Genomic DNA, 21499 nt, shown 5'->3' with positions numbered 1-21499 from the left:
ATCGTTTCACTCAGAATCTAAAATCAAAAATGTAGACTGACCGATCTCAAGTAGACTTGACGACAAATTCAAATCTGTTTTCAGAATTCTTATCGCTTCACTTTATCAATCGGTACGTTTGCCAAAAAACACCTCTGAATTCTTATGTTGCGCGTGTGTTATACAAAGACAGTCGTCACCGCCACCGATCCCCTTAATTACTTTAATTACAATAATATTATAAAATATACATACCTACCTTAGTACCTTCTTAGTAATATTATATGCTGACAGTCTTCGCTCAGAATAATAATCAATTATCGATTTCGTATACAATGATTTTATATCATTGGATTCAAATTTTACACATCCATATTACAGGTGATTCAGCGACTCTCTAGACCAGGGCCGGGAACCTGTGTCTCTTTAATATTCAACCTGTGGCTCTTTGGAAATTCATCAATACATCGAGATCCGTAAAATTATAATTATAATTTATACCGGCGTTATATTATAGTGTTAATATTTCAGAATTTCTTAATAACGATTTCCAGGTCAAAAATCTCACTAATATTAAGTAAATACGTTTTTTGTGTGTTATTGTATTTAATTAAATAATATTTTATTTGTATAACCAATAATAACAATAATAATGAATTAATGAAATAAAGTTTTACTATATTTTCTAAATTTAAGACGTATCATTATGTTTTAAGTGCCTACCAATTTTTCAATGAAATAATAATACTATAATCTTTATTCTAATATTCTATAATATATTGTCTATACTAGCAACTACAACTAAAAAAAAGCTTGTTCAAACCTGCGCGGCTCCCTGGACATCATGGTTTTGTAATTTTTCAAAAAATGGCTCTTTCTCACGAAAAGGTTCCCGACCCCTGCTCTAGACTATGGTTTTAAAAGATATTTTCTAAGACCTTGTCCTTGTCACCTAATTGTATAGCAGAGCGTTACCAACTTACCCACTATTTTTAAATTTATATATGAAAAAAAGTATGAGCAAGTGAACCTTGTATTAAATATTTTCAAGGTTTTTGACCTACCGAAAATTGTATCATCGGCATTTTTATAGAAATAACCTACCCATACACATAATAGCATTATAGACTTACAGTACCTACCTATATACAAAATACGAAATGTAGATAACACATGGCGCGTGTGCAGATGATTAGTTTATAATATTAAAATATTAAATATATAGTAATATTATTATATAGTATAGCCTATATAATAATAAACACATAATCCATTTAATTATACCGAAGCTCTAAAAGTTCAATACGATGGTAACACTGGGAATATTTTAAGTAAATATAATTATATACAGTGTGTTCACCAATTTTTAGGGAAGTTAAAAATTTGAAATTTATCTAAAGTGTGTATTTATGTACCACTAGCTTCTAAATGAAAAAACCATTTATTCCAATAATCAGGATGAGAAATTCAGTGTCCCCTAAATTTGTGAAGACACTGTATAAATATAATATATAATTAGGGCTTGAACACGTTATTTAGCACATATTATAACGGACTACTTTTTAACAATTTCAAATACCTATACCTACAATTAACCATAATTTAAAATCAACAATAAACGAACATGTAATAGTAGTTACTCTACTTACCTTTGAAAATTGAAAATAATACAGGTGCATATTTTTTAGTAGAAAATTGACAAACCTTGAAGACTTTCATAACAAAAATCATGCTTGAGTATTTTTAATATTTTAAAACATTTTATGTGAAATCTTGTATTAGCTAATTTCTCAAGCTTTTTAATTGAGCCTAAAATGATAGAAAATCAAAAATGCTTTTACCTTTACGAATAAGACTTGCAGCTGGCCAGATAAGTCACTATACTGCGTACCTAGTGTGTTTTATGACTAACAATACTTGACAACCACAACGAAAAATAACAAAAGTAAATAATAAAAATTAAACATTTTAATCTCAGTGGCGTAGCCAGGGGGGCTGAGGGGGCTGCAGCCCCCCCCCCGAAATGTAATAAAATTTAAAAATTATTTTAATGGTCTATGGTATTCGATCAAAAACTAAACCACCGCTGTGTAAAAAATTGATCAGCTCCCCCCCCCCCACCGAAAAAAATGCCATGGCAGATGATTTGCCGCTGCCGAAGAGATACCGCGGCCGATGATATGCCGTGGCTATTGAGAAGTCGTGGCAAATGATATACAGTGGCTGACAAGGATAAGCCACTTCCGATCTGATGTCGTGGCCAATGTGATGCCCACGGCCAATGAGATGCCGAGGCCGATGAGATGTTGCGGCAAATGAGATGTCGTGGCTATTGAGAAGTCGTGGCAAATGATATACAGTGGCTGACAAGGATAAGCCACTTCCGATCTGATGTCGTGGCCAATGAGGTGCCGCGGCCGATGAGATGTCGTGGCTGGTATATTACGTGTGACCAGTTTTAATAAAGATTTATCATCCAATAATTGATACTTGAAAACTTTTTCTACACATTTTAACATTCTTCATAGTTTATGGTAATAGTGAACTGTGAACACTAAATAAGCTTATCTATTTAATAGGTAATCTTCATATTAATAATTTATTAAGATTTGTACGATACAACGTTTATAATTAATATTAAACTCATGAGGGTTTACCAGCAAATAGTTAATACACCGTCCACTACAGCGTGCATCAAGATAATTTAAAATGAACTTAGAGTAGTTGAACGTAGGCCTAGAGAAATAATAGGTGCTAAATTTAGCATCAAATACTTTTTTGAAGTGTAAAATATTTTAATTTGCCTTTTATCATAATATGATAATATAAGTATATTATTATTTTTTTATTTTAGGATATTATAAAAACAATAATTTTTAGGGGGGATAAGTTAGTATTCACTTCTGCTTATAATGCTTACACAACCCACTCCACACCACTGATGAGAAGCCATTTGGAATGGAAGGTTATAAATTACTTAAGAACAGAAATCAGAGACAATCCAAAGCCACACTCAAGAAATAGAATATATTTTGAGTAGGTTGAAAATGGTCTATCATTTAACTTTGATATTTAATGGCTAGACAAACTAAAAACAACAGAGAAAGTTTTGTGAGGGAGCCTCTAGATTTCGATTTCATCTACGGGCCACCCCCCACGGAGCTGTACCAAGCAGATGGTACTAACCTACTGAACACGGAAAATAATCGATATTTTTGGGTATATATTATTTTTTTTTTTACGAGTTAGCCATTTTTACATGTGTACTCATTTGTGTAGGTTTTAATTCTATTACCTTTACCTATGTGGCTATGTATAATTTATAACTACGCTGCAACTTTTGTTTAAATAGATACCTACGAATATGTTTAACATAATAAATAGTTGAATTAACAATAGTAAATTAAAGTGACTTTAACGATTATTATCTTAACAAAAATAAAAAAATAAAGTTTATGTTTAAAAATTGTCCGGCTAAAATACGGCCGTTTGTCATTAATCGCCGTCCTGGTGGCTCGTTAGCTTAATAATTATTGGTGCCTGGCGTTGGACACGATGGATGAAAAAAGGAGTGGTAGTTCGAGTTAAACGTTGAGTAGTAATACAGTAAAGTTTAATAATATACTGATTACCGGTATATATTTTATTATACATTTAAATTTATATACTGCAGGTCGTCTGTGTAGTACTATTATTAGGTATTGTTATTATTTATGTGTGACTGTGTGAGATCTGAGAGGACAACGGACACGCAGACACGGTTCACGACGTTTGTGTCTTCGACTGTAGACGTGGTGGTGGTGCTGCTGATGTCGCCGAGCGGAAGATGGATAACCATAAATAATTTCAAGGTCGATTTTTATATTACACTATTATAGTAGAGCTGCTCTATCCGTGCGTTGGCCGACTGGCCATGGTTGGCTGGCCGCGTATGCCGTCGCCCGTCGGCAGCGAGCCCGGTGAGGGGGATACCGCGGCTTGCAAAACGTACTATGTGTGCCGGGTGGATGTTCAGGGGGGCTATGCGCATTGACGCCGCCGCCGCCGCCGCCGCCGAACACCCGTCTGCCCATGCGCCGCCTATGTATAGCGTACCACAATACCATTGCCGCAGCTGACTGGCGGAGCGGGTCGCGGTGTACTTGCCAACACTGCTACAGTGCTACATCAGTGATCAGCCCGAAGGCATCAGTCGAGTCACTGACCACTGTCCAGGTAGCCGGTGTGTGGTGTTCCCGTTTATCGCCGATCAACATAGCTCATCCGCCTTCGTCTCTTCGTCGTCGAAAATCGTAAAGAAAATAGCGCAACGTCCGACACGATATAATGGCCACCGGTAAGCGATAATACTTCGTTCTATTTACAATAACTACATCATATTTTGTTTTGTCGCTTTACCCGTCCGGGCCATTAATCGTTGCCGATGTAATACCGTGGTCCATGACATATGGTCGCCCAATATTTTGGTTTGGATATAAAAATAAAAATATTAAGTACTGCTGGACGTTTACTCTAGGAGTAGGACGAGTATCCTTATTAGTACCGACAATAGTAATAATAATTGGTAATTTAGACATTATTCCACAGACTTGTCGACGATCTATTTACGATTTATCTGTACGAGTGACCGGTCTATTTTTGTTTCGCCGGCGTACTTAAATAGTTATAACTCACAGTATAAAATATGTATAATATTATACATAGTCTTAGAACCGCTCGAGACTGCTTGACTCAACGAACATAGCCACATAGCCACATAGGTATTTAATCTTAATGTATTTCTTAGTGCCTTACGTTTATTTATGTCCGTGAGCTATATTAAAACAATTTTGTTCAATTTATCTTCTTTTTTTTATCGCTCGTGGGTTGTTTATACGTTATGCCTATGTATTGTATTATTATCGCGACGATTGTCGCTCACAATAATTATAAATTAACTTATATACCTACTTGTTATTAGTATTGGGCATAATATAATTAAATGAAAAATGTTGCTGTCAATATCATAAAACGTAAATACTGCATAGTAAATTATTGTTTCCGCTTTCTCTACTACTCCTACAACTTCCCAGCCCCACCTATGAATATGACTTATAAGCAAGAAAACAGTGAAACACTACCATCCTTTTTTTTTAAGGCCTACTTAAACATGGTTATTACTTATTACATAGGAATTAGGTACCTAAAACAATACTTCGTATTTCATTTTTATATAATATATGCCTTGCCGCCTTGATAGTTCAATAGCTTTTTTAAGTAATGGACAACTGTTCTATCATACCATATGGCTTACCTATCATTCTTTATTACTCACTATTGGTTTTATAATGGGTGTATTTAGGCATTTTTTGCTATATGGTCTATTCAGTATTCATAGGCTGTCATGTATAGATATAATTATATATACATGTATTATGGAGCCTAATAAGTTGTTTTTTTCTTCACACAAAAGAAAACAAATTAGTAAATTACTATGAAAGTAGTAATTGTTCATTTTAATTTCAATAATATTATAATATGAATAATGAATATAGATCATAATTCAAGGTTCTTAAACCTTAGTGATTAGCACAGATTTAAAATGTATAAAACTGAGTATTTAAACTAGTAAACAAAAGCATTAGTAGCTAAACACTTGGTAAGGTATGTTAAAATTATTTAAGAAAAAGAGATGAAAATGAAAATACTAGTCCGGTTATTTTCAAAACCTTCTTTCATAATATGCCATTGATAAATTTTCAAAAATATTATTTAATTTACCGAGTAAGCTTATTAATATGGTTACTTTGTTACATGCGGTTATGATATATTAATTCAATTATAAAGCTTTTAGTAGCTGGAGCTATATGTTTTAAACATGATTCATCTACCTACCTGATAAATTAATATTAATAAAAATTCCTGACCTGTCTATATTACTAGATTTTAAACTTAAACTTTTCATTAATTCACAATACTATTTATCCCATTAAGTAGGTATAGGTTATAGGTACCTACTACTATAAAATACTTTTCATTTTAATGTTTGGATTAATTTAATGTTTATCTTGTATTTTTAATGTCAATATTAATTATTAAGTATGGGTCAAAATATAATGATTAAAAACAGTGAATAAGTCAGAAATTATTTGCAAATATTATTATGTATTAATAGTATACTAGCAGCATATAAATAATATTAGTTAAACCATAAGTAAGAATAAAAAGTACAGTAATTCAGACAGATTTGGATGTAATGCAAATTTACAGAGGTAATATTAATATAAAATAATAGCTTGTTTAAAATATTTTTGTAAAAATATATAAATATTAAAACAAATGTACCAACATTTTACTGTCTCTTTTTTTTTTTTAACAAACAGCATGGAAACATCTTAGTCAGTATCCACCGTACTCCGTAGGCCTTAGTCTAAAATGTATCTATATTAATAAATAATATAAATTATCTACTGTAATAAATGTTTTACGATGAGACAATTTATTCATTTCATTTTTGTTTTATGTTATAGAAATAACAACTGCTGATAGCCAAGATTATAAATTCAATCCCTTGAATTTTGGCTCCTTACATTTTACCGTCAAAGCATCAAACGATGCTCACATTGCATTAACTGCTACTGCAGAAAACAAGCCGCCCAAATATGAGGTATCTATATTTCATTTTCATACAATTACTTTTAATTAGTTAATTTGTTTTTTTTTTTAAATTTATTTTTAAAAAATAGGCTTTTTAATGTTTAAAAATATATAAGCATATTGTTAAGTTTCTTTGTATTTTATTCAGATATTCCTTGGTGGTTGGGGAAATACAAAATCTTCTATACGCAAAAATAATGAAGAGCCAGACAAGGTTATTGTTGATACTCCAAAACTATTAAACAATGGCGAAGCCAGAGGATTTTGGATCAAATGGGGAGGTGGTTTTATTGGTGTAGGAAAACAAGGAGAGGAAAAACCATTTATGTCATGGCAAGATGAAGAATCTTTAAATGTGTTGTTCTATGGTGTGCGTAGTGGATGGGGATCTACAGGAGTATGGACTATTGAAGGTTTGTTTTGCATATCATAAAATAACTATAATCAATAAAAAATTTGTAATTTTACAAATAATAATTAAGTCAGTAACAAGTAATGATTTATTTTCACAATATCGCCTATTTTTAAATATACAATATATATTATAAAAATATAATAATAACGGAAAAACTTTATGATATTACAAAAAAAAAAAATATATTAAAATTATATTGTATACCATAAATGTTTTGAGAGTAATAATAAGATTTAGAAAATATTGTACATTAAGTATGTAATTTAGGAGTACTCTGATAGTTATAATATAATATTTTTAAATTTTGGTTATTTAAGTGTTCAACTTCACATAATTTAGTTTTAAATTTTGTTTTTGAAATTGAATTCATATAGATAATATTTACATAAACACCGAAGATAGTAAGGACTTCATATTTAGAGCTATACTTCATGGATCAATAAGTTTCTCGGTAGATAGTGCCAGTGATGCACATGTTGTCTTGGCAACTAAAAATAAAGAATCTGAACCTATGGTAGAGGTATTACTTGGTGGCTGGAAGAATACAGCATCTGCCATTCGTTACAACAAACAAACACCAGATAAGGTTTAAAATTATATTATACTGTGCTTTTCACTTAACTCTCTGATGCTCTTGCTTGATTTGACATTTTTAACGATACAAATTCTTACACTAAATTAATTTTACTTAGGTACTGTTTTAATAATAATATTAATAATAAGTTTAACACATCTTCAAATTCTGATTCTGATTAACTCTTATTAACTTATTGTGACACTGGTGTTTCATGTATTATTTTGATTATAGACGAAATGTAATAAATATATAAAATGATTGATGTGTTTAAAGGTGCACGTTGACACTCCTCAGCTTCTGTGTAAAGACACTCCAAAGAAATTTGTCATTTTTTGGAGAGATGGTGTTTATGAAGTGTTTAGTGAGAAAGCTAAATTATTTGAATGGACAGATTCAAGCCCATTTCTCATTTCTCATTATGGAGTTCGTACTTGTTGGGGGGCTGTTGGTAATTGGCACATTCATGGTGCAGCAGATGATCAATTTAAAAGCAAAATAGTTGCTACCCCAAAACCAAAACCTGTAAAAGGAAAAGGTTAGGAATGCCCCTGTGTGTATTTTTATTGTGATTTGTACATTTTAAATTATATTTATAATATAATTATATGTCTGTGTATAATATGTGTAATATGTTTTTAAACGTTAGTTTAATCAAATTTAATTTTAAACATTAAACTTAATTGTTTTAGCTCCACCTGCAGCTTCACCTGGCTGGAACCTTGATGGACCATCCTCTGGTCCAGTTCATTGGGTTCATGCCAGTAACGGTCAAATACCACCAAATGCTTTACCTGGTGGTTTTGATGCTACCAATGAACAGCTATATGTAGCCAGAGCAGAACATAATGGTGCTCTGATTCCTGGTAAACTTGTTCCTTCGCATGGTGTTGTCTATATACCCTGGGGTGGTGTTGAGAATCCCAAAGAAAACTATGAAGTTAGAAGACATTATTTGTTTTCAATCAACATATTTTTTAGACATTTTCTAACATTTTATATGATTTAGGTACTTTGCAACTGTAATGGTACTTGGGTGAAAGCCAACAATGGAGAAATCCCAGTAGGAGCATTATCTTCAGGTCATACAGAAGATGGTGAACCATTGTTTGTTGGACGTGGTGAACATAATGGTTCTTTAACTGTTGGAAAGGTAAATACAAAATATTAAAGACAGGTCACATTTAGTTGATTCATTCATACATATTATGAGAGATTGTTTTGATAAACAGGTTTTGGATGTTATTGCAGTATAAAATATGTTCAACTAATTACACTGTTTGCATTATTACACTAAATAGGTATAACAAAACTGTACTGATAAATTTCATTCGACTATTTATTTCAAATCTTCTTTGATTTTTACAAAAAAAAAAATTGATAAACTCAAATCTAATGCAATACATTTTAACCTATCTTATCATTGTTACTATCAGAGTTAATTGGATTTCTTTTTGTCCTAATCTTAGGGCAGGTCCTATGGTTGTTATTTACTGTAACATTAAATCATTTGCAATGGTAATACATTATAATGCTTTGGAAAAAGTTTTCACATAAATGTTAAAATACATTAAATCTAGAAAATTTGTTCAACTACAAATGCATTGTAAACGTGCAAAATTGAAATAATATGTCAGTAATTGCATTACATTTTTATATTTAACTAGACAATGCCATTAAAGATATAAATAATATACAAAGTTAGCAAACAAATATAAACAGCAAAAAAATGCAACAACATCCGTTTATATTTTGTTGTTATATTTACAAAAAAAAAAAAAATTATTTTCAACTTTTTAGTGATTATGTTTGTATACACTTTTTCATGATACATATATATATATTGGTTATTCAAAAATAAAATTAACAAAATTGGTAAGTTAAATATTATATTATTTTTTCATTTCTGTGAACTAAATTCTAAAGTGTTAGTGCGTGTTACTTAATTAGTGATTTTGTTACTATATATATATATATATCAAAACATGGCACAGTAGGTATATAAATACTATTTTATTATTTTAATAAGTATAATAATTTGTATAATAGTTAATACAATAGTTTGTCAATGATCTGGATTAATTGTGTGTATAACTAAATATAAATTTCAGTCAAATATTCATAAAATAAAATCAATGTTTATCAATCGAATAATGAATTTTAAGTTAAATTAAAAATATTAATATCTCGAATTATTGGCATTCTGTTGTAAAAATGTTATTCCTTAATAATACCTTTGATTAAAAGTAATTTCTAAGATATTACCTAACGGTCATTCTAACAAAGTATCTACATATTGTTTATTACTAATAATAATATAAAAAATAATGTTATTATCGTATAAACATATGGGTGGAAAATATACTTAATTACTTGTTTTTTATATGTGAAAATATCAGTTCTTAACTATCCAATTTAATATATTAAGTAGTTACCTTATATTTTTTAAGAAAATTTCAATTTCATAACATGTAGGAAACAGATTTCAAATTAATTATTTAAATGTACAACTATTAAAATTATTTAAAAATTACAAATACATATTATTACATATTTTCCCAAGCAAAATTTTCTTAGAAATATCATAGGGGGCTTAAAATTAAAATAGATTTTTGTGATGGTAGCTCACTTTTGACATTGATACATAAAATCTTTATTTGGAAATATTTGTAGATACGAAACGTTTGCCTTTGTATTCTAGGTATTTTATAAATTAAATAATGCCAATAGATCAAAACTTATATAGTCATGACTCGATAAAACTGTGGAAAACTGTTCATACTTACTTAAATTAAAATGTCCGATCGCTTATTATGTTAACGATAGTCATAGTTTTAAAATAATAAACAGTTTGAAGTCTGGTGTAGATTAAATCTTATATTTTTATCAGGACAAATGTTTTATAAATATTACCTATTGAGAATTTACCCATTATCATATTTTTGTATAGTATTATATGTATATTATTTAATGTATTGATCAATTTACATTTATAATATAGATTTATCAGTAAATACTATCGATTTATTTAAGAAAAAATGAAACACACCTAGTCCTCAATTGCTGACTTATCACTTAACTGTACCTCAATTATCTCAGATATAAATAAAAATCTATTTCCTATAGAAATATATATACTTTGTCAGTCATATACTTTGATTTTAATTTTTAACTATTTAATATTTAATTATTCAACATATAATAAATGCTAAATTATGATTTTAGGTGTAACTTAGTATATTTTCCACTATATGTATAATATATGCGCTTTATTAATCATCCATAAACTATATAATACTATGTGTGTGTAACTAAATTGTTTATAATATTTCTAGGAGAATCAGAAAAATATTAAATCACATAAAACAAATAAAATAATGGCTCAGAATCCTTTATATGCTCGCTCTGAGGAAAATTCTTACATAGATACACTGATAATGAAATTATTGAAGAGTTCGATGGAGAAAGAAAACGATGATCATGATGTTTTTGGAGCTTATGTAGCTATGGAAATGAGAAACTTGAAAACGTCTGATGCGCAACAAAAATTAAGAGGAGAAATAAGAGATTCTATATCTCGAATTGTTTGTGATGAATCTATGAACACAACTAATAATACAAAAACTTCAAATTTAGAATTAAAAATAATAGACGATGATTTAAAGAGAGAAGATAACATTTTAAAAACCAATCTCAGCTCTTCTTCAGAAAACCATCTTGATGTGGAACCTGTTTCTCAAGAAAAAACAAAGAACAGTTGGGAACTTATTAATTAATTATTATTTCTTGTTTAATATTACATAAAAATTAGCTTCATATATTTTTAATAGGAATACATTTAAATATCATTACAAAATATATTTATTTTAATCTAAAGAATCATATTTTTTCATTACTTATTTTCTTTAAATTATATCAATAATTATTGGAATCATACCTACTCAAGCTTAATTAAATCGTCATTACTTAATCTATTCCCGCAGATATAAAAAAATAAGTGTACTATAACACACTGTATACATTTCATTAGCTTGTAATACCCAATAGGTATACATCACATTTTAAGATAATATCTAATCTTTAATCATGATATATATTATAACTGAAAGAACTTTATGTCTGTATTCATATTTTAGTTACATTTGTAGATAAATTAAATTATCTATATGAATGAGTAATAAAGTTTTTATTATATTGTAGATGTTATGCTACAACAAAATGTATTTATTTATTGGGAGGAAAATCGTTAACTTATTAGTAAATAGTTCATAATGTTTTTTAACTTTAAAATATACTTTTGCAATATTCTATTGAATAAATGAATTTAATATAGTTTCAACTATGTGTTTAGAAAAACTACTCGATGTATTGCTAAATTAACATGGCAGATAATCCTGTGCATAACCAATGTTAGTTGAGGATTATCCATGACAATATGCAGTACATCAGTTTCCATGATACCCGCTCTTATTTCTATTTTAGTTCTGTTTTTAATAGGATAAAAATATTGTTGAACATTTAAAATTACATTTTATAATAAGACATAATATTATATATTTAAAAAAAAAACATACCTACTGTCACTAAAATGAATTTATAAATTTTAATATGATTTGGTTATTGTTACAGGTTCAACCTAGTCACAGTGTTTGTTATGTACCATATGGCGGTGAGGAAATACCTCTGAATGATTACGAAGTGTTGGTGGTAGTTTAAAGCTATCAAAATTAACCAAAGATGAAAGAAGTATTAAACAATTTAAAAATGGCATGTTGAATTTATCGGAACTTTTAAGAATTTTTTTAACGCTTTATTTATACTTACATTATTTATAATATTTTGAAAACATTATAAATCCATCACGGCATTAACATTATGTCTTAATTTTTTACATTTTATACAATCATTGAATAGAATATATAGAGCATATATATTATTTTAATAGCAAACCAGTGACAACCAATATATATCCACAAAATAAATTGAATTTAATCTTAACCTGGATCTGGAGACCCCTCCATTCTTGGATTGTATTAAGTAATTTATGTCGTAGGACTTTTAAACTTAAAACCACTGAAAAAAATGATAGTACCTATACCTACTTTTTTCAATATAATCCTGATATATGTCCTACTTATTTACTAAAATGACTTCAATTATATTTAATATTCATATCATGTCAAGTAATTTGTTTAAAAACTGTTGTAGATAATAAGAATTAATAATAATATGTATATGTTTAGAACATAGGTGTATTTTTATTATAATTTGTCATGACAGAAATAATGATATTTTGGGTAAGTGTTGCTGTACAAAAGTTTTGTAGCAAATGGTAGACAAATAAATATAATAAAAGGTGGGCAAGTAAGTACCATTCTGATATACATTAGGCGTTGTGTGAGACATGAGTCACTGTAATGGATGTGTTAAATTTGAATTCAATGTTATAAAAATCATTGTATACAATAAACGTTTCTGATCAAAGTTCTTTTATCAACCTATATTAGTAATTAGTATGTTTTATGATATTATTGAAATTTTTTTTTTTGTTCATAAGTTTTTTATTCTATGTTACAAAAAAAAAAAACTTGTGTTACCCGGTGTCTCCGGCGCGCCACGGCGTAAAGTATAGGCAAAATAGGTACATTTAACCTGTGAGTGGGGAAAATAAGGTAGCATTTAGATTGTTTGGGCTCGCGTCACTCAGTTAGTAGCTGGTTCGTTCCAATCACGAATTAAGATATCTTAAATCGTGGTTCCAATGAATATTTATTTAAAGTTTAAGCCCCAGATAATATAAAAACAAACTTATGTGTAAGCATCGACTTCTGGAGATACCTAGCCGTACCATTCTTAAAGTGCCAACGCTTAATCTAGCTTAACGACTTATTTAACATTTGATACCTTATTTATTTTTGATCATTGAAATAATTACAATTGTTAATCATCTATGACGAATGGTGATAATTAGCGATTGCCATAGATGATTCATATCATTCTGTAAGTCTTTAGACTTTATATTTAGCATAAGGTCTATCGTCTATTGATAAATCATATTCCAGATATTCGTTTGATAATAATAGCTAACTCCCTCCTGTACCAAAATAATTTTTTTTTTCATCGAATCTTTATTCTCATCGTTTGATGTATACATTGTGTGATAGCATGTGCCATTCATTAGGAGAGCTAATAATTATGGAAGGGATTATCAATTATAACCGTTTATTAGAGATGGACGATGGTCACACAAAAATGAGTGACCGGTTCGTCACCAAATTGATCGGTTTGGTATAACTAATTTCTGTATTATGTTATTTTATAAAAATCTTTGTTATCTGATATCATCTGATTTTCCATAGATTTCATTTTAGCGAGGGGTATCAATTCCAGTTTTGTTATTTTATCTACCAACACAGATAAATACTATTTACTATGCATAATACTTATATATTTTATATATAATTAGTATATATATGTGTCTACCAACTGCTTCCAGGCTTCATTAGATCAAGTGTAATTGAATAAAAAATATTATTCAAGATGGTTGCTGCCCCATGATTTTACTCCTAAAGACACACCGGGTATTTTCTATTTCAGATGTTTACATACAACTCTTATTCTTCTTCATTTATTCCCGAGTGTAAATCATTGAAGTCTATAAATAGCACAAAAATAACCAACATTATTTTAAACATTGGTATAAACAATATGTCCATAAAATAGGTACCTATTAGGTAGCATAGGTAATTTTATAATACTATATTAATAATACCTACATTATAATAATAGTAATAATAAATAATACATTTTTTTCAGTCTATGTATTTTAATTTTTACCTCTCTTCTCCTTCTCCCTCTACTGTAGCTAAGTTCGCAGACGACAAGGCAATTATGGCAATACTCGGAAGACCGAATTTCTTCTCGCCTAAACCTTCAATATCACCTTAATTTAATGTAAAACTGGTATTATAATTTATAAATGCCGAGTTCAGGAAAATTAATCAAAATTGCTACACACTTCCTGTACCTACTCTCCACCTTGCCACATATCCTGCGCATGACGTTTTCTTCGCTGACATCCCTATTATTTTTTCCCAATCGGTTAAGTATCTAGGGTTACTCTTACTCCGGTTGCTAAAAACATTATTAACTAATAAACATACCAAATTAAATATCAAATCCGTAATTAAACCAATGTGAACATATCACATATGACCTCCAACTCTTGGGAAATGCTAAAAAATCCAATCTCAACAAAATGTAAACAAAATCCTACGATCTATCACCAACACCCCTCCTTATATATTTCAAATTTTATTCTCCACTCTGACTTAAAAATAAAAACTATTTACGATGAAGCTAAAACGTAATATAAATGTGTTTTCAAAAAACATGCTTTTCATCCCAACTCTCTTACATCCGATCTAGGCATCTAGCCACTCACATAATTCCTGGAATCCCACCACGGCATCTAAAAAGAAATTGGTAAAGAGATCTTCTGAACGATAATAAATAATATAACCAATGATAACAACGGAAAAAATATATATTGATACCTATATAATCAAAAGGAAGTTCGATCACTGGATGGTTTCTTCCTTCACCCTTTTTCATGTATTAATAAATTGCTTATATAGCACATATTCTTATTATATTGTATATTTCTTATATAAAAACTAGTTGCCCGACCTTCCTCCGGAAGAAATTATTTTTTTATAATTTAATTTAAAATCATAAGACTATTTTTTGGTTACACAAATAATACAATGATTATAAAATAAAAAAAAAATTTAAAAAAAGAAACAGACATCGTTATCGGTGAATATAATATGAAAATAATTGGTAATTAGTTAATTATTATTATTATAATGAGGTTTCAAAACCGGTTTCCTTCGTCTCCAAAATCAAGTTAGATTCTTATATATATAGATTAATATTTTAACTTTATAATTATAACTTGATAGTTACAATATAATATTTACACTACATTTATTTACATTTTTTTAACTCATGCATTTTGTACATGGGCAACACAACTTCACATTTTGAACATCGTTTTTGGATTATCATATTTTCTAAGTAATTTTTGATCTATTAACTTGTATTCTAAACAAACAATTGGCTTAGTGTACAATATTTGATCTGCAGGTTTAGTTTTATTTGTTCTTTCTTTCTAAATACCACGATACAATCAAACTTGTTATGATTAAATTAAAGTAATACATTAATTACTCTTTATGAAACCAAAAGAAACCAAAAGACGAAGTATTTTATTTTAATATAATTCATTATGTTATCATAGTGTTAAGAAAATAGAAGGAAAAAATAAGTACAATTATTAAAAAAAAAATGTAGTAAATTAATTTTTTTATATTTTTCATTATACCTTGCTCTAATTTTGCCAATTTTGAGTTTATAATACAAGTTGATCTATCAAAATTACCTGAAAGAAAAACGATCAAACCTAAAATTGTATTCAAAATAGGAGTTGCCATGAAAAAAAATTTGAAGTTGTGTTGTGCAATGTGCATGCTCAAAATACATGAGTTAAAAAAATTGTAAGTCGTAGAAATATATGATCCATTATTCTATTTGAATGTCCCGCAAACACAATTGAAAATTATTTACAGGGTAATGAGTGATAAAATGTACTCTATTTCTGCGGACACACGGTGTATACAAACTATAGTCATGACTAAAAGTAGGTACATAATAATACATAGGTATACTTTGTGTCATGACGACGGCCTCGTAACCTAACCTAAGTAGTCATGACCATAGTTATACCTGGTTATATCATAAATCGTATTATATATAACAGTGATAGGTTCCTAAATACTAAATAGCATTAACGGATTGAATGATTTAGTTAAGAACGCATTAATTAAAATATATTTATAAAATATACGACGTATTTGGCATTTGTACATGTACGTAGATATGAATGTTTAATTGTACACTGTACAATTTTTAGTGGGCCGTGGACCATGGTTCAAAATAATTCATTTTGTTTTTCAAAATAACATAATAGGTAAGTAATACCTGACATGAACAATCCCTATATACCTACTACCACAGAACAACATCTTAATTATTGTGCACAAGCTTATAGTATTTTGGTTAAAGCACATACCTACCGTGTTTAAAGCAGCAATCAATGCGACCGCAGCGCTGCCTGTGGCTGTGGCTAATGGCTATTCAATGGCGTGAAACGTTTTTCCAAGTGGGCGGTCCTATGAGTTCGGTCTTGTCTTGGCCTCCTGGAGAACAGTAATCTACTAATCTACTATCTGTCTGTGCTATAATCTTCATACCAATCATTATTTACTGCACAATCTTTATTCGTTCAACTTTCGTTGATACACTACACTCCACAACAGTTCAAAGTAAAAAACTACAGTGTTTCAAGTTTTAATTAGCAGCTTGCAAGTAAGTAGTGACTACCACAGCTATAGATACCTAACATAATTATAGACCATAGGATATTCTGTATGATCACGATTATAAAGAAGTTCTTTAGAATCTTGAGTATATTGTATATTATAATATAGCCGCGGTAACTGGTAACTACATGTCTACATAGCACGGTTAAAGATGGTACAGTGATAGTAAACTGTATCATCTACAGTTTACTGTTGTAGTCTGTAATCGTGCTACAAATCTACAATCTTTTGTGATTCTTACTACCGAACGGAAATTGTTAATCCATAATTTTACAACTTATTTTTTTCTCCTCAAGACATGACGACTGCTGCCCGACCGACGTTTGAACCAGCCCGCGGTGGCCAGGGCCGTGGAGAAAATGATCTCAGTGCCTTGTCTGTACAATATTCCAGCAGGGATTTACCGTCACACACAAAATTAAAATACAGGTATTTTGCATTCATTGTTTGTAATAATCCAGTTACCATCTAATGCATGTTATCATTGTTTTGTGTAGGGAACCTGGACAGGGCACAACTGAAGAGCTTCAGAAGCAAGATTTTGCCAAAGTACTCGAAGAAAAAGAAAAAAATGTTGGGACTAAAGCAATAGGAGGTGAACCCCCGCTGTAAGTGCAATAATATAAGTAATATTTAAACTTAAATTAATAAAATTATTATTATTCAGGAAAAAAATACGTCCTGAACATGTTCCGATTGCAACATTGGATGTCGATGATCCTCTAGATTTAGATGCATCAGATGATGATGATAGTGAAGATGATGCTGAAGAATTAATGTTAGAATTACAAAAAATTAAAAAAGAAAGAATGGCTGAAGAAGCTCGTATGGTAACATATCTCAGTATATTATAATTTACTATATATTTTTTAAGTGTTTGATTAGTAAAAAGTAAAATCTTTGATATATAAATAGTGAGTCATTTAGTTATACCAATGTGTAAATGGTTAAATTATACTGTATCACTGTAGCAAATCGACTATTACATAATACTATTATGTCAGATTGTCACATGAAGTAGTAACGAAATCTTAAATTTAATTATTTTCACATAAATAATACAATTTAGAATAATTGTACATAATCAATATACTTATTATGTATATGTATGCATGAAAATGTTTACAAGTTATGAAATGTGTAATAGGTCCTGGTTTAAAATTGCATAGTGCAAGCTGATTTTTTTATCATGAACTAATGAACCATTCATTAATTCATAAATTATTAAAAAATTTTAAAAAAATGTGTATAATCTTAAATAGTAAAAAACAATGATTTGTATGTACGATAACCTATATTTTTAAATTTATATTCCAAAGCAGAATATTATTCAGGTTATTTTGAAACTAAACATTTGGGATATGTAGTCTATAACTTATAGATATTTTAAGTTTAGATGAGCAAAGTGTAGTGATTCTCCCGGTCCTTGCAAAATGTTGGTCCACTATTTCGCTCTTCTAACATACCTATACTTAACTCATAAACTATTTATTCAAAATTTGATTTTGCATATCAAGATACTATAATTTATTAACATTCCAATTTAAAATATTAAGAAAAAATGTGTGTTATTGTACAAAACAGTAAAATACTTATATTATTATAATATTATGTAAGTAAAAAAAATATTTTCAAAAACTAAAAGTTCTTAAAATAATGATTAGTTCATGATTGAAGAATCACCTGGTATGTCTCAAAAAACTTACTAAAACAAATAATTCTTAAATTTTTACATAATTGTGTTTCCTTTTTTTGGGAAGTTTCGAGTAAACAGAATTTGGTCTTCATAATACAATCCAAAAATCCGCTTGCATTTTCCTTGATTAAATTGTTGTTAAAAGCCATACAATTTGGTAAAAATAATAGTAATAAACATTATAATTTTTAAATGGGCTTAAACAAGTTAATATAGAGGCATAAATATATAATCAATAATATTTTGTTATTTTCTCAATTTAACAGGAAGCAGATAAACGTGAAGCTGAGGAACAAATCAGAATCCAAAATATTCTTCAAGGAAATCCGTTACTAAGCTATGGAGGAGGATCAGCAGTACCCAAAATTAACCAAAAAGTCAAGAGACGCTGGAATGATGATGTGGTATTTAAAAATTGTGCTCGCACAGAACCAGAAAAGAACACTACATTTATAAATGATTGCATACGCTCAGATTTTCATAGAAAATTTATGGATAAATATATAAAATAATTTTAACTATTTTTTCTAAATTGATAAAAAAAAAATTTAGGTTAATTATTATAACATGCAAATACATTTTTTGTTTAACTAAAATTATAATGTGTATAATTAATTATATATTTTGAGCCATTATTATTTTAATTATACTTTTATATAAGATTTTTTAGGGGAAAGTTTAATTATTTATTTGAATTTTTGAGAGTGATTGTAAATGATTTTATTCAATCAGTTTACTCCTAATATAAATTTAGCCCATATGTACCAAACATTATTAACTATCTTAAAGTTGTTAACATTTAATTTTTTGTATAAATTGTACTGCAATCTGTATATTTAAGGAGAAACTACATCTGTATGTGTTGTTTTCATCTTAGAAATGAACAACATATCCAATTTATGTAATACCTCTAATAATAGAGAGAATTGACCTATTTTCAAAGGTTAGGAAAGAATGTTATCTATGCTTTCATGTGTGCTTAAACAATATTTAATTTTTTAAACAAATAATGAGAATTTTGAATTTGTAATATTTTTCTTACTAATAAATTGCTTAAAAAATCTTATGAGAAAGCACAGATAATACCTAACTTTTAGTTTGATAATAGATCAATTTGCTCTTATTTTTAATGTTTACTAAAATTGGAATTGCTAAACATAAATTTTTTATGTTGTATGCTTGTAAGATGAACACAACACTTGGGGGTATTGTGTCTTTTTAAGTCACTTGTATTTATTTATAATTTATAGGCTACGCTCTATCAATACAAACTATTGTAGATACAAATTAGATTAAAATAATAAATGTTATACAAAAGTAGAGTAGTGAGTCTGATAGTCACATTGCTAATAGACTTAAAGTGCCTCATTTTTCATATAATTACTTTTGATTTGGAAAAAATGAACTTCATAATTATTTGGAACTTAAAAGTTATAGAATGAGAGTCTACATTGTTTGAAAGCAGACCGCTTAGTAATATCATACCCAACATATTTATACACTAACAGTAAGTTAAAGATAGACTGGAAGAAGATAATTCAAGATTTCAAGAATTATGACAGGAGTGTGATCATTAGGATGACATGGGATCAGCGCTGGCGGCAGGTTTTGCGGGGCTCGGGGCAAATTTTTTTCATGGGCCCAAGACATTTTTTTGTCGTGAGGCAAAATAATTTTTCTAGCTGCTTCTCACTCAGGTACTAGTAAGACATTTTTTCTATTTTACTTACGTAACTTACCTAAAAATATTTTTTTTTATGTAGGTACACAATTAAACAAAGTATTTAAGCACTAAAAGTACACTCTTCAATATGTATTTATTTCTTAAAACATTAAACTATAGATATTTGTTTGCTTATATACTCTGTTGGATACATTTTTCGTATTAAAATGAAATATGTTCCAATTAAATGTTGAGGTACACTAAGTACACTAATTACAAGTTTTGCGCAAAAATTTGAATTAAAATATAAGGTTATAACATCAAAATTGTTTTGGACGTCGGCGTCGTAGGTAGGCATTATAATGTATTTTTACTCTCGCTCGTTTATTATAGATATTCCGATTACTATATTAAAAACCCACAAGTTGCCCGTGCCGACGGGACTCTTATTTTTAATTTGAAAAAGAAAATTATAGGCTTAAAAATCATCAAATGCCATGAAAGGAACGGGGCCCCTAAAATGGTGGGGCCCAGGGCAGCTGCCCCTTCTGCCCTGCTCTTCCGCCGGCGTTGCATAGGATATCCATAATAAAATTAGGTAGCATCAAATTTACATTGGTAACCAATGATTGGTCTCTCAAAGTGAAGAATACCATTGGCAGTATACAGCTCCTAAATGATTGACCTATAGTACTCTTAAATTAGCATTAGACAATGTTGTAACTTAGCTTTTAAATGCTAAATTCTTCAGTTACTCAACAAACCCTAGAACTTTTAAGTCTTAACTCCTTACAGCTTACAGTATGCTACATCAATTATAGGATTAGATTCTAAAGATCTGCTAAACTTAAAACCACGATTTATTACGATCTATTATTTAGGAACCATATGCAATTTTTGTAGATTTTCATCTTTTTTTCTTTTCCAATTTTTTTTTCATTAAAGATATTCACAAGAATCGTTATTCTATTAATATCTCAACCACTAAAAAAAAATTTAAGAAAAATCATTGTAGTATAGGAGTGAGGACATTTTGTATTTTCTAATGGAGGAATGAGCAGAAAAGTTAAATTCTTTCACCACCATAGTTGAA

At 29.2% G+C, this 21499-nt stretch overlaps 2 protein-coding genes and 1 long non-coding RNA gene across 4 annotated transcripts; 2 read left to right on the top strand and 1 right to left on the bottom strand.

Moving 5' to 3' along the window:
- Positions 1–4100: 4100 nt before the first annotated feature.
- On the top strand, positions 4101–12475 carry LOC111037129 (C3 and PZP-like alpha-2-macroglobulin domain-containing protein 8). 2 transcript variants are annotated; one of them, XM_022319507.1, is made up of 9 exons: positions 4101–4315; positions 6489–6625; positions 6764–7028; positions 7405–7616; positions 7881–8142; positions 8297–8544; positions 8614–8757; positions 10940–11192; positions 12234–12475. In XM_022319507.1, the coding sequence occupies exons 1-9, from the start codon at positions 4306–4308 to the stop codon at positions 12242–12244; spliced, it is 1542 nt and encodes a 513-aa protein (XP_022175199.1). In that variant the 5' UTR covers positions 4101–4305; the 3' UTR covers positions 12245–12475. The 2 variants fall into 2 exon arrangements, with proteins under 2 accessions (XP_022175199.1, XP_022175200.1); XM_022319508.1 differs by lacking the exon at positions 10940–11192.
- Positions 12384–16854, bottom strand: LOC111037131. Its single transcript, XR_002604844.1, has 2 exons — positions 16742–16854; positions 12384–14259 (listed from the first exon to the last, which is right to left on the bottom strand). It is a non-coding gene; the product is annotated as an uncharacterized LOC111037131 (long non-coding RNA).
- A 6-nt stretch (positions 16855–16860) lies between these two features.
- LOC111037130 (protein CWC15 homolog) lies at positions 16861–19262 on the top strand. The gene is made up of 5 exons (XM_022319509.1): positions 16861–17033; positions 17344–17476; positions 17545–17655; positions 17715–17877; positions 19010–19262. The coding sequence occupies exons 2-5, from the start codon at positions 17346–17348 to the stop codon at positions 19253–19255; spliced, it is 651 nt and encodes a 216-aa protein (XP_022175201.1). The 5' UTR covers positions 16861–17033; positions 17344–17345; the 3' UTR covers positions 19256–19262.
- The last annotated feature ends 2237 nt before the right edge of the window (positions 19263–21499 follow it).

Source organism: Myzus persicae, unplaced genomic scaffold (assembly GCF_001856785.1).
Source record: "Myzus persicae strain clone G006 unplaced genomic scaffold, MPER_G0061.0, whole genome shotgun sequence".
NCBI classification, from domain to species: domain Eukaryota; kingdom Metazoa; phylum Arthropoda; class Insecta; order Hemiptera; family Aphididae; genus Myzus; species Myzus persicae.
The sequence above is the reverse complement of the archived record's forward strand: the minus strand, read 5'-3'. Positions and strand labels throughout refer to the sequence as shown.